This window comes from Spinacia oleracea, chromosome 5 (assembly GCF_020520425.1).
Source record: "Spinacia oleracea cultivar Varoflay chromosome 5, BTI_SOV_V1, whole genome shotgun sequence".
Classification (NCBI taxonomy): domain Eukaryota; kingdom Viridiplantae; phylum Streptophyta; class Magnoliopsida; order Caryophyllales; family Amaranthaceae; genus Spinacia; species Spinacia oleracea.
The window spans coordinates 126,104,049-126,118,425 of record NC_079491.1 but is presented as its reverse complement, the minus strand read 5'-3'; the positions used below and the strand labels follow the sequence as shown (position 1 = coordinate 126,118,425).

General features: G+C 36.4%; 3 protein-coding genes across 3 annotated transcripts; 2 read left to right on the top strand and 1 right to left on the bottom strand.

Moving 5' to 3' along the window:
* Positions 1-3,739: 3,739 nt before the first annotated feature.
* On the bottom strand, positions 3,740-8,273 carry LOC130461847 (uncharacterized). Its single transcript, XM_056830084.1, has 5 exons — positions 8,169-8,273; positions 8,057-8,112; positions 7,462-7,542; positions 4,624-7,170; positions 3,740-4,544 (listed from the first exon to the last, which is right to left on the bottom strand). Exons 1-5 carry the CDS (start codon positions 8,271-8,273, stop codon positions 3,740-3,742), a joined length of 3,594 nt encoding a protein of 1,197 aa, XP_056686062.1.
* Positions 8,274-9,131: 858 nt separating this feature from the next.
* LOC130461846 (uncharacterized) lies at positions 9,132-10,550 on the top strand. Its single transcript, XM_056830083.1, has one exon. It carries the CDS (start codon positions 9,132-9,134, stop codon positions 10,548-10,550), a length of 1,419 nt encoding a protein of 472 aa, XP_056686061.1.
* A 3-nt stretch (positions 10,551-10,553) lies between these two features.
* On the top strand, positions 10,554-11,708 carry LOC110785261 (uncharacterized). The gene is made up of 2 exons (XM_021989711.2): positions 10,554-10,901; positions 11,034-11,708. The coding sequence occupies exons 1-2, from the start codon at positions 10,554-10,556 to the stop codon at positions 11,706-11,708; spliced, it is 1,023 nt and encodes a 340-aa protein (XP_021845403.2).
* The last annotated feature ends 2,669 nt before the right edge of the window (positions 11,709-14,377 follow it).

The window sequence follows — 14,377 nt, the reverse complement described above, 5'->3', positions numbered from 1 at the left end:
ACTGATTTCCAATTTGTATAAGTCAAGGGAGCCCAATTGTAGTCATGAGCAATGATTCCTAAGAATCTGGTTAGCTCTTTCCTCGCCTTTTCAGGTCCAACTGGTTGTCCTTTCTCATTACAATAAATAGCAATACGGTCTTCCCATTTGCGAGCATGGACATCAAACAAATTTGTCGGGCCTCGGCCTTTCTTTTTAGGACCTGCCATTAGTACACATACACGGCATAGAATCATTCATCGTGACTTGACGCCAAATAACATATTCTTTCATGCTCGGAATAACATTAAAATTGGTGATTTCGGCCTTGGTATGTTTCCACTTTTTTAACTAAGATAAATGATTGTATGAAAAAGTCATGGGGATAGTGGATTATACAACTTTTGCATGCTTTGCCTTCTGACTCTAATCATGTCAAAGAAAAAAAATCTGGTTTGAAACTGAAGAATAATAAGACCCATCTACCAGTTTAAGACCTTCAGGTAATTTAAAAAAATAATAAGACACAGAATTATGCTCCCCCTTATCATTCTGTCTCTGCCAATCAATCACAGAATTCTGCTCCACACCTCAGCTGAACACTAAAAAAACAAATGTTCCATAGTTTCCAGCTTGCTGTTGCATGACACATGACACACAGTTACAGAACACTGAAACACCCATTATCTTAACATGTCATCAGTATAAAGCCTTTTTTATTCATTTTTATCATAAGACTTAGCAGAACAAAATATATGATATGAACCAAAAAGGTGGTGTTTGAAAACAATAACCTTGTTGTGAGAGATCACTTTCTCCTTGGTTTTCCATTGGAACAATGGCAGAAAGTGGGCGCCTAGCTGTTTGTCGGTCTTGTTCCAATCGTTGCACTTCTTGCTGTAACTGTAGTGCTTGAGCAGGATCCATTTGTTGTTCAGTCAAAAGGAAATCATCCATTGCCATCGATGGGCACAATGGTTGCTTCTTATTCTTCCTAGGTGGTTGTTCTCTCGTCCTTGCCTTCTAACACCAAGAAAGTAAATTGTCAGTAACAAAAATAACACCAACATAATTTTTTTTGTCGGTCTGGCACACACGCAACATGAGTGGAGCGTGACAAACATAAGGACATTATACTGAGTGGTGCAACCTTATTTCCTAGTTTCCTGTCAAGGCTAGAAGTCTAGAATACTGGTTGTTACTTGTTTTCAATAGTAAATACTATACGACACATGAAACAGACATTATGTATACTGATTCAAAACAGACAATATACTGATTTTTAATTTGATTTTTAACAGACATTAAACAGACATTTCCTAGTTTCCTTCTGTACAACGCCAAATCCCTGTGATTCTTCTAAGTGGTGATTACTAATCCTAAGTCTTGTTTGTTTTAGTTGCCAATCATTGAATAAAGGCACTTACTTAAAATACATTTGCATTTAATTTTCTTTTAAAATTTCACGTAATCATAAATGTATATGCCATCATTTGCATCACCTTTTATATTTGTAAAATTCTTGAAACATGGAATTGAAGGCAGGCATGCACCATCACTTAATGCACAAACTAGAAAGTTATCAACATCCATTTTCATGTGAATGACTGCTGGAAATCAGATCAGAAAGGAAGAAAATACAGTATATCAGTAATAGGGGTAACCTGATGGGAGGCCTATTTGGGTTCCTTGCAATGACATGCTTATACAAGGTGTTAGGTGATGTTAAATAATACGGAGTAGAACATTGGCTAAATGTTTGGGCACGTCTGTAACTTGTTCAGTTGTTAAAGTGTTTGATCAGGTTAATTTTTAGCAGACACTATGTCTGTTTTGTTATAAAATTGACATAGAATTTCATCTGTAATTGTTGTCAGATTTTGGCGGTCTAACTGCAGTGTCTAATGTCTTGACTTGGAGCCATATTCAGCTTTGAGAGGTACATGGAGATAGCAACTAAGGCGATCTCCAATAAGTGATTCAGTAAAAGAACCAAGCACAAAACAGAACCAAGCAAAAACAGAACCAAGTAGAACAAAATTCAGAAATTCAGAACACTAGACACAAAAAAGAAGAATGATAATTGGAAAGTAAAACCTTTTTTGGTATAGATTTTGCTGCGGAATTGGTTGTGGCTTCAGTTGCCACCTTTTTCACTCGAGAAATCTCCACCTCATCATCATTAGAGTCATGATCATTTTCAGGTACATAGTCTTGATCATCTTGGTTACAATTGACATTCTCCTTTCCTTTTGCAAAACATTTATTTTTATCCCGCATTTGTTGAGCAATATCAAATAACCCGAGGTCTCTAAATTTTTGGGCATTCTTTTCTATGGTCATGGACCTTATTTTCTCATACGGTGCTAATGCAGTTGTAGTTGAGCTTCTGTCAGCTTTTTGGTTTCCATTCTTTGCCATTTTCTACTGCAATAATGCAAACAAAAACAAACAAATATTCAAAAGATTAGTTCGAGGGATGAAAAGAAAATAAACGAATTGTAGGCATCCATATTGGAAAAATAAGTAAACCTTTTAGAACAATGGTTTGACGACATGACACAAGCAGAATATAATAAAATCTCTGAATATTTCACAAAAGAGAGACAAATCAGAAATCTCAAAATTCAAGACAGCCACAGAGACTGTAATATTACCACAGAAATACAACGCACCAATTACAGTGCATAAAGAAAGAAGAAAAGAAACTAGACATTAGAATTTAATTTTCAGTGCTATACTAGTGTTATTAGAATTTTTGAATATTAGAAACCACAGCACAGGAAGTATTAGAATTTAATTTTCAGTGCAATACTAGTGTACTCCAGGAGAAGATGCAAAAACGAACTAAAAAAGTCCATGATAGATTTTCAGCAGGGCAATTGAGTAGTTGGTGTCTGCAGCATATCTATTCTACAAGTTTCCAAAGTTACTAGGTCTAAGTCTGTCATGCTGTTGGAATGCCTTGATTGTCAGCCTTCTAAGTTCCAACTAATATTTGAGGTAGATTGCCTACTAATTTTCAGGAAATCCACAAAATACTGTGACCTTTTTAACAAAAAATTCCAAACAAAATGATAATTTTTTTTGTTTTCATGATATAATGGAAAGGGGGAAGCATCAGGGTTAAATTAGAACAGGGGCATTTGAGAAGAAAATGTAAATGATCATTAGAATTGCTGCTGCATTAAGTTTATGGATGTGCTGCTATTGTACTCGATTGATAAATTTGGAAGCAATAACAAAACCAAGTTGCAAGCTAGCCTAAAACCTATACAAACAATAACAAAACCAAGTTGCAAGCTAGCCTAAAAGCTATACAAACAATATCAAAACACATCAGTACATTAGTAGTACATTATAACTAACCACCACAAAAAAGCGGAACTAAGTAAGCAGGCGGACCTGACTACCAGAACCGAAGAACTCGGAATAAACAACAAATCAGAAAACAGCAGCCAGCATGGTCGATTTTGGAACAAAACACACAAAGTCAACATTTAAGGTTATAAGTAGGCAGAACATTACTCAACAAAGAAGCTGAAAAAATAAAACTAAGCACTAAAAATAACCTAAGCACAAAAAATAGAACTAAGCAGACCAGGAACATCAAAAGGTTCAAACTCATCTTTGGGGTATCTTCAACAACAAAAATTAAAAGGTTCAAACGCATTCCCTTATCCAAATATTACCAAAAAAGTATATAAAAAGTATATTAAAGAAACTAAAACTGATTGGATTGGTTATCCTTAGGTAACCCCTATGACTCAGGAATCGGGATATCCTCAATAGCAAGCATCCAATCCCAATCCGTATCATCATGGTCAGAGTCAACTTCAGGCTCGGCCGGAACATCTAACAAATCACTTATGTTTATAAATCGTACTTCACCACCGGCTCTTGCATGAATATCATTTGCATCAACATGAGGCATGCCATTACAATTGAAATCAACAGGATCCTCCCAATATGTTTCCTTATTAAGCTCTTCCTCAAAATCAAAAAGATCTCTTGGAACATCCTGCATAACATACTGAATATCATTTTCAACTGGATCTTGGGAGAAGTAAACTTGTTGAACTTGAGAAGCCAATACAAAAGGATCATCTTTGGAACATTTCTTCTTGAAATTGACATATGTAAGCCCACACTCATCGACATCACCAAGGAACCAATCACACTTAAATAACACAACACTGAATTGAGACCAAAAGTCTAATTCAATAATTTCTTCTATAACACCATAGTAGGTAACATCTCCATCTACAGGATTTCGGTCCCTTGAGCTAGCAAAACTTGAAGTCAAGGCTGTTAAAGTGACTCCGCTGTTTTGCGTCCTTACTCTTGAGTCGCGCTCTCTTGTGTAAAACTTATAACCATTAATACAATATCCAGTGTACCTCCTGGCCTTAGGATTAGGACCCTTAGACAACCAAAAAATGTCACCATTAACTTGTTCCATTTGAACCTTTTCCTGAAACCAAACAATAAAATCTCTACTATGACTTTGTGCGGTATCCCATCTACGCTTTCGACCCTGGCTATTCACCCAAGTTTGGTGTTCTCTAAATTTGAAGAAAAAAAATGTATAAGTCATTATTAAAATAGAAATGAAGTAAATAAAAAATATTTATAACATCTTACTTGATATAAGTTTCCACTGTAACATCGCCGCAATTGAAGATGATATATCTATGAGCTTGCTTCAAACTTTGAAAATCCAAAGTAAATCCCTTCCCTTTTCTTTTCCCTTTTCCTCCAGGAGGATATCCTATCTTAGGAAAAATAGATGATTCCTCATCCCTATCAGCCACCCCGAAATTCCTAGCACATCTTCTGTCCAGTCTAGTGTTTACACCTTCACGTAAATATCGAGAAATAAAAGTCAAGCATTCTTCCATCATATACCCTTCTGCTATGCTTCCTTCGGGGTTACTCCTATTTCGGACATATGACTTCAACCTACCAAGATACCTCTCAATAAAGTACATCCATCGATATTGCACAGGTCCACCAAATTTGATTTCCTCTACTAAATGAACGGGTAAATGCATCATAATATCAAAGAAAGCAGGAGGAAATATCATTTCGAATTGACAAATTACATCAACCACTTCAGATGCTAATCTGTCTAATTCTTTAAGATCGACAATTTTACTACATATACCCCGAAAAAAATTACCCAATCTAATCAAAGGTACTGCTACAGTTTTTGGCAATGTTTTTCTAACAGCAACTTGAAGCAAGTGATGAAGCACAACGTGTGCATCATGAGTTTTGTAACCAGCAAACTTTCTTTCTTTAACTTGTACACATCTCCCTATATTCGATGCATACCCAGAAGGTAACTTTGTTTCTTTAATAACTTTAAGGAACAAATCCTTCTCTTCATTACCCATTGTATAAGGTGCCGGTGGAAATAACATGTGGTTGCCATCATCAGAAAGATAAGGGTGGAGATGTGGCTTTAGGCCAAGGGCCACTAAATCAAGACGCGCATTGTTGTGGTCCTTAGACTTTCCTGGAATGTCTAACAACGTGCCAACAATATTGTCAAAAACATTTTTCTCAATATGCATGACGTCAAGATTATGACGACATTTGATATTAGGCCAATATGACAATTGAAGAAAAGCTGGTTTCTTTTTCCATGGACCTTTACTTCCTCCACCTTTCTTTGGTTTCCCGAAATCATTTACAAAGTTCTCTAACTCATTTACTAGGTCAGTGCCTGATAACGGAGAAGGTCCACACCTATCCTCTGTTTCTCCATTAAATGATTTCTTATCCTTTCGCCATGGATGACTTGCATCAAGAAGCCTACGGGTGTCCATATAACAATTTTTTTTGCTGTGAGGCAAATATTTCGGTGTCACATCATGGTTACAATTAGGACATGCATAATTTCCTTTAGTAGACCATCCAGATAACATAGCGTAAGCCGGGAAATCATTTATCGTCCCCATTAAAGCAGCATGCAATTGAAATGATTGCTTTTTAAATGCATCATATGTCTCAACCCCATACTCCCATAATTCCTTCAGTTCATCAATCAACGGTTGCAAATAAACATCTATGTCATTTCCAGGAGACTTAGGGCCCGAAATTAACAAAGACAGCATAAAATATTCAGGTTTCATAGAAAACCAGGGTGGAAGGTTATAATTAATCAACACAACAGGCCATGTGCTATGAGAAACACTCATAGTTCGAAATGGATTAAATCCATCGCTGGCAAGAGCTAGTCGAACATTTCTTGGTTCCTTTTTAAAGTCAGGATACGTCTCATCAAAGTCCTTCCAAGATTGTGCATCTGCTGGATGTCTAATTTTGTCATCTTTTGTTCGCTCTTTATCATGCCAAACCATTGACTCAGCTGTTTTAGAACACATGAAAAGTCTTTGGAGTCTAGGCTTCAAAGGAAAATGCCTCAAAACCTTTGCAGGGACGTTCTTAGACTTCCACCTTGATGTTTCACACTTGGGACAAACATCAGCTCCTTCATACTCCTTCCTGTAAAGAATGCAATCGTTGGGACAAGCATGTATCTTTTTATAATCAAGACCCAAATCCTTGATTATATTCTTAGATTCGTTATAGGATTTTGGAAGTCGAGCCATAGGAAACGCCTCTCTTAATAACTCTAAGAGATCCCCAAAGGCCGCATTGCTTAAGCCATTAAGGACCTGGAAGAGAAATAAATGGATTATGAAGGATAACATTGAGAAAGTTTTACAACCCGGATAAAGCTCTTGCTTCCCTTCTTCTACTAGCTTATAAAACTTTCTAGCCTCCTCATTTGGCTCACTTGGAACACCTTGATCTCCATCTAAACCTTCTTCCACCTCAATAAAAGTATCATGTAATAAACCATCGATATCATCATATGTATTTTGATCATTAATTCCAGACATATCGTTACTTGTAGATGAAGATGCTTCCCTTTGAACGACCCACTCCCTGAATCCCTTTACAAATCCGTCAACAATCAAATGATCATAAATGACGTCTCTAGAATGGCAAAAACGCCTAGAACACTTTTTACAAGGGCAAAAGGTTTGTCCTCCAATAGCATCCTTTGCAAAATAACCATCAAGAAAAATATTCAAAGCAGCTTTAAAACCTTCTGACCCTCTAGGGAAGTTCATCCAATTTTGATCCATTGTTAAATATATTTCACAACGACAATGCCTAAATTACACAAAAAAAAGTCTATAGATCACAAAAAAGTCTATAAAAAGTCAAGAGATCTAGAGCATACAAAAACAGGAAAAGGGCATAAGAAGTAGAATAGGGAATCAATTCAAAACATCAACTTCAACATAGATACCAAAATAATTATGGGCAAAAATAACGAGTAACTTAAGTTACAACCAATTTAAATAACAAGTAATTTCAGTTACAACAAACCAAAAAATAATCAAAACGATAAAGTTAGTCAAAAACCCAATAAAGAAAGCACAAATCAATGAGTGGAAGTACCTTTGATTCCAAGAGAATTTTTGCCCAAAACCAACAGCAGTCAAAATGTGCTCAGTCTGCACCAGCTTAACGGAAGGGCTGCTTCATAGCAGAATTTCAAAATCAAAAAATCAATTCCAAAATAACAAGTACCAAAAACCAAGTTCAGAATCATTATTGTTGAATTAGAGAGTATGATATTGATCGAGCATATAAAAACAAGAACAGAGTCATAAATAAGTAAAATAGGGAATCGACACTATGGTTTTACTTGGAATTAATTAATTAGTATCCTTAACAACATACACGATACACAAAAACATTGCAATAAAAGCAATTCCCCAAGTGAGCTTTTCTCTCTTTGTCTACATCACAACTCAGTTACTCTTTTCAATTAATAGATAACAGTAGCCAAGACAGTCATGTTCTCCCAACCGTGTCCTAAATATATCCCCCGCATTCAAGCTGCTGGCAATCAGATTGGAAAAAAACTAAGCAATAATAGTTTCTATTGATGTCAAAATATTGCACACCAACATCTGAAAATACAGAGTAGTTGTTTCACTTAGATATGGATAGTTCAATAACAACCAACTAGGACAGCAACCCAACTTACAAGAAGAACATATCAAGTTGAACAAACAAACAAGTGTTAAGTAGCATACCCAACAGCTACATTAGAACCAGACCCAACAACAGTGCAACATCAAACCCAGACCCAGACCCACAGCTACACCCAACCAGCTGCAAAACACACACAACCTAGCAAGAACAGCACAGTCTGCAGAAGCAGCAGAACCCCAACCAACTACACAAAACACAGCAGTTACCATACCTATCCATCAGACTATACCAACAACAACACATCATCAAAGAGCTAGCACCCAACACCTGAATAGAACGAAACCATCAGCCACGCACCAGCAACACCCAAGCACCCAAAAAAAAAAAACTAGCAGCATCATATGCAGGGGCGGAGCACAATGGAGGCCCAAGTAGGCCATGGCCCCCCCTAACGGCCCAACTACCCCTATTATACTACAGACTCACAAGTTCAAATCAGATAGTTTTCTTTTAGATTGCCCCCCCCCCCCCTAAGCCCATTAAACTGAATATAAAATTTAAAAACACTAAAACAAATTACATAGTTTTGCCGTGTATCAAGACGTTGCCGTGTATCAGTAAGTAATCAAGTACTCTCATTGGGAACATCAAGTTTCCAGACTTTTCTATGGAGATTATTTTCTCTCTCTTACTCTCTCTCTCATTATTTCAATTTCGTATATATGGAGCACAGAAAAAAAAAACTTTCCCTCTCATTTCCATAATCTGTTAGAAACCCAGAAAATTGTTCATCATTCAAACAACAACAGTTTAAGGTATGATACAAATCCCATCTTTGATTCTTTAATTTGTGAGTTTATGATTTCTTGTTATTTTTCAATTAATTTAATTTTGAGCATATATTATTATTACGAAGTATATGTGAAATTGTAACAATTATCACCCCAATTAACTTTATTTTGTCATCCCTTGATCTGTTTGTACTTTTGTTTGATTCCTAATGCTTGATTTCTAATATTTTGCAATTTAGTGGTCATGTTGTTATTTAGAATAATTGTTATTATTACTTTAAATTTGGGAAATTAATTTAAGGTGATTGTTTTTAGCAGTTGTCCTTCACATTGCTAATGGGAAAGCAAAGTAAAATTGATTCAATATTTAAACGAAAAAGCACTGAAATTTCTGAAAATAATGGGGATGGTGACTTCTCTTCTCTACTAGCTGAAAATCTAGCCATAGAAAACCGACCTTCAAAACACCATAGAGTTGAAACTAGGGAAGAAATTGGTACCAATTCCATTGAACGTGATCCCGGGAAGAGAAAACAAATTTGGGAGTACCCTGTTGAACAACAAGATGCTATTCGACGAGCTTATTTAAGCCTAGGTCCTTATCAACCCATACTTTCGGAGTATAAAAAGTCTGGACCATCCTCTCATCAACGTCATTTTCAATCTTCATGGTTTTCATTATATCGATCTTGGTTAGAGTATTCTCCAGAAGTGGATGCTGTGTTTTGTCTTCTGTGTTTTCTCTTTAATAAGCCTAATGGTCATCCAGGACAAAGGGCCTTCACAGTAGATGGATTTCGTAATTGGAAGAAAGTTAGAAATGGGATGAGATGCCCTTTACTAAATCATGTGGGTAAAGACCCAAATTCATCTCATAAATTATGCGAGCAAGCTTGTGAAGATTTATTGAACCAAGCTCAACATACGCCACATGTAATTATGAGACAAACATTGCAGCAAATAGCAGATAATCGATTGCGACTAAAAGCTTCTATTGATGCAGTCTTATATTTGGTATTTCAGGGATGCGCCATGAGAGGCCATGATGAAAAAAGAGGCTCTGTAAATCGTGGTAACTTTCTAGAGCTTGTAACTCTCTTGTCTTCCTATGATAAAAATGTTGCCAAAGTTGTCTTAGACAATGCCCCAAAAAATGCTTCTTATATCTCCCCAGACTCACAAAAAGAGATTTTACAAGTTGTATTTGAGAAGGTAAAGTGGGCAATACGTGAAGAAATAAACAATGCAAACTATTGCATCATTGTTGATGAAGCTAGTGACATGTCAAGAAAGGAGCAAATGGCCATTGTTCTAAGATATGTTGACAATGATGGCTTTGTAAGAGAGCGTTTTTTCAGCCTTGTTCATGTTTCTGACACCTCGTCTATGACTCTAAAAAATGAAATATGTTCGGTTCTCTCTCACTATGGTTTTGATATTCGAAATATAAGAGGCCAGGGTTATGACGGAGCAAGTAACATGAGAGGGGAATGGAATGGGTTGCAAGCTCTTATTTCTAGAGAATGTCCTTATGCTTACTACATTCATTGTTTTGCTCATCGGTTGCAATTGGCATTAGTTGCTGCATCTAAAGAAGTAATCCCTGTTTATCAATTCTTTTCTAAATTGGCTTCCATTGTCACTTTTGTTTTGGGTTCTTGCAAGCGTAGTGATGAACTGAGAGCCACTTTTGCCACTAAAATTGCTTCTTTGATTGAAAGTAATGAGCTTCAAACTGGGACGGGCCTCAATTAAATGATGAATTTGCAGCGACCTGGAGACACACGTTGGAGTTCCCATTTGAAATCTATTTCGAGCTTGATAAAGATGTTCAGGACAACATGTAATGTTCTTGGAAAAATTGTGGATGAGGGAAATACTCCTTCTCAACGAGGGGAAGCATTTTCATCTCTCGAGGCTATGAATTCCTTTGAATTTGTTTTTGTCTTACATCTCATGAAAGAAATTATGGAGATTACAGATTCTCTTTGCCAAGCTTTGCAACGCAAGTCTCAAGATATATTAAATGCAATGCACCTTGTCTCAAGCACAAAGGATCTTCTCCAAAATTTAAGAGATAACGGATGGGAAACACTTCTTGCAAAGGTAAGATGATATGAACTTCAAAATTCCATTTAGTTTCATATTTTACTCCAAAAGTTATGTACTCCACTTTTTTTTTCTCTCTCATAGTTCGTATTACTTTTTACTAATATTGGCATTAATTTTTTTTTCAAGGTGAAATCATTCTGTGAAGTTCAATCTGTTGATGTCCCTGATATGAGTACTTGTTATGTTGAGAGACGAGGTCGTGCTCGACGTCAAAGAGATAATGTTTCAGTTGAACATCATTATCGAGTTGATATTTTCAATGCTGCTATTGATTTCCAATTACAGGAACTGAACAACAGATTTAGTGAGAAAGCAGTGGAGTTGCTCATGCTTAGTTGTGCTTTGGATCCTAGAGAATGGTGCAAAGGATTTCAGGTCGACAACTTATGCAAGCTTGTTCACAAGTTCTATCCTCAAGATTTTACAGATTTTGAGAAAGAAGAACTGAGAGTTCAATTACTTCATTTTGAGGCAGAGATCACTAAAAATGGTGATGCGCAAAAACTATCTGGTATTTCTGAATTATGCCGATGGTTGGTGGAGACCAGAAAATTAGATATTTATCCACTTATTCATAGATTGATTAAGCTCATATTAACTTTGCCGGTCTCTACAGCTACTACTGAGCGTGCTTTTTCTGCTATGACCATTGTCAAAACTAGACTCCGAAATAAGATGGATGATGATTTCTTGGAGAATTGCTTGATTATCTACATTGAAAGAGAGATTGCTAAGAAGTTTAGTGTGGATTCCATTATAAACGGATTTCGTGACATGAAGGAGCGTAGAGCGCTACTTTGATTATCTTTTGTACTTCATGTTTATGGATCTTAAATTTGGATTTTGAATCCTTTTTGTAGAGGTTTGAAACACTACTAACCTTTATTTTGGAAAAAGCCAGCATGGTGCTTATGTAATGTAAAAGCTAATTGTTGTTGGATATCATGTTATAATTTAATATATTTCCTACTTTGTTTTGTACTGTTTATGTTTAAATTTTATTCGAGTCGTCTGGCCCCCCTTAATATCCGAGTCTGGCTTCGCCCCTAATCATATGTGAAGTTATTTGCTCGTGGCATTACTAATCAGGTCTGTGAAAAGGGAAACACCGAATTTGAAGCATAGTGCAGTAGCATTTAGTATTAGAAATTTTAAGATTAAGAACTCATAGGAAACAAACTTGCATTTAGAAGAGAAATAGATGCAACTGCATACACAGAAGTAAGAACACAGAGGAACAAGTTCAGAAAACGAAGAAGGAGACATTAAAGAACAAATAAATTACAGCGGAAAGTACCAAAATTCAGAATAAAATCATCCAAAAATAACCATCGATCGATAATACAGTTGATTGATATTGTGGAATCAACAAAAACAAATTGTAAATAAATCAAACGCACATAATAAAAATCAACAGAATTCCCGAATTAAGAAACAGACTCAAAACCACACAAAAAAATTCCAATTTTAACCAGTTAATTAAGCAGCATAATTCTGAAATTTAAGACAAAATTCGATGAAATATATACAAACTTACCTTGTTGTCCTTCTAGCCAATTCACAAAAGCAATTTGCGGGTTTCTACTTTTCTCCGATGCAAAGGACCCAATTCTTAATTCAGAAACGCTAATATCCAATTCGCCTGGCTTCGGGAAACGATGATGGAGAGGATTGACAAGAACGAATCAGGTGGAAGAGAACAGAGAAGAAGAACGAAGCAACGAAAGAGACGAAGGCTTTGGGTGAAACAGAAGGGTTTGGGACTTTGGGGTGAAACGTAAGGGTTTGGGATTGAAGGAGGGAAACCAAAAATAATTAGCGCTCAACAAAAAGTTCCAAAAACTTTTCAGCATTTTTAATTTTTGATTTTTAATTTTTAATGTTGTTTAGATATTTGACAAAAAAAACCGTTGCAATATTTCATCAAAATATTATATAAATAAAATCTGTTGCAATAAATAATTAAATTATACAACTGTTGCAATAGATTTTCTATAGTAACACTTTTCTAAAGTTAAAGTCTACTCAAATTAATAATTATTTAACTGTTGCAATAAGTATGATATAGCAACGCCATTGAAACTGTTGCATAAAAGGGCGTTGCTATAAGCCTATTTTGTAGTAGTGATCCTTTTTGGCCCTTTTGGTATTTATGTTATATACTTGTTTGTCGTGATCTAATAAATAAAGTCCATTGACTAATCTAGCAGATCCATAAAACATCTCTTTAAAATAAAACGAACAACTATTGCCTTATATTAAAAAGGAAAATCCCTTAGAATCTAAGCAAGAAACTGAAATGATGTTTTTAGTAAGACTTGGAACATGGAAACACTCTTCCAGTTCCAAAACTAGCCCGGAGGGCAACGACAAATAGTAAGTTCCTACAGCTAATGCAGCAATCCGTGCTCCATTTCCCACTCGTAGGTCGACTTCACCCTTGCTTAACTTTCTACTTCTTCTTAGTCCCTGTGGATTAGAACATAAGTGTGAGCCACAACCTGTATCTAATACCCAAGAAGTTGAATTAGCAAGTATACAGTCTATAACGAAAATACCTGAAGATGGAACGACTGTTCCGTTCTTCTGATCTTCCTTTAGCTTCAAGCAATCTCTCTTCCAATGCCCCTTCTTCTTGCAGTAGAAGCATTCGGATTCAGAAGTGGGTTGACTGACCTTCCTCTTTACAGATTTGGCGCCAGTTTGCTTAGTTGGGCTGGCCTTGTTGCCACCTTTCTTAGCATTCCTCTTCTTTCCAGATTTCTTGAACTTGCCCCCACGCACCATAAGCACATCCTGCTTATCACTTTTGAGCGTCTTTTCAGCGGTCTTCAGCATACCGTGAAGCTCAGTGAGCGTTTTGTCCAGACTATTCATACTGTAGTTCAGTTTGAACTGATCATACCCGCTATGAAGAGAATGGAGGATGGTGTCTATAGCCATTTCCTGAGAAAATTGCTGATCCAGCCGACTCATATTCTCAACGAGTCCAATCATTTTGAGAACATGTGGACTTACGGGCTCGCCTTTCTTAAGCTTGGTCTCAAGAATTTGCCTATGAGTCTCGAATCTTTCGACTCGAGCCAGATCTTGGAACATGTTCTTCAACTCACTGATGATTGTGAAAGCATCTGAGTTGATGAACGTTTTCTGCAGATCCGCACTCATGGTGGCGAGCATTAGACATTTCACATCCTTGTTGGCATCAATCCAACGATTGAGGGCTGCCTGAGTGACCCCGTCGCCTGCGGCTTCGGGCATCGCCTCTTCTAGGACATACTCCTTTTCTTCCTGCATAAGAACTATTTGCAAGTTCCTTTGCCAGTCAAGGAAGTTCTTCCCGTTCAACTTCTCCTTTTCGAGAATTGATCGAATGTTGAATGAATTGTTGTTTGCCATATTTAAAACTACAATTGAAAAGAATAAACAAATAAATAACCATTCACAGTTTCTCTTAATAAACTTAAATT

Bases quoted from the DNA above. Each gene is read 5' to 3' on its own strand.
- LOC130461847 (XM_056830084.1), bottom strand. From the start codon at position 8,273: ATGGTAACTGCTGTGTTTTGTGTAGTTGGTTGGGGTTCTGCTGCTTCT. The intron at 8,113-8,168 runs GTGGGTCTGGGT...GTTCTAATGTAG, and splicing joins GCAGCTGGTTGGGTGTAGCT to CTGTTGGGTATGCTACTTAA. The intron at 4,545-4,623 runs GTAAGATGTTAT...CTTCAAATTTAG, and splicing joins ACAGTGGAAACTTATATCAA to AGAACACCAAACTTGGGTGA.
- LOC130461846 (XM_056830083.1), top strand. From the start codon at position 9,132: ATGGGAAAGCAAAGTAAAATTGATTCAATATTTAAACGAAAAAGCACT.
- LOC110785261 (XM_021989711.2), top strand. From the start codon at position 10,554: ATGAATTTGCAGCGACCTGGAGACACACGTTGGAGTTCCCATTTGAAA. The intron at 10,902-11,033 runs GTAAGATGATAT...TTTTTTTTCAAG, and splicing joins GGGAAACACTTCTTGCAAAG to GTGAAATCATTCTGTGAAGT.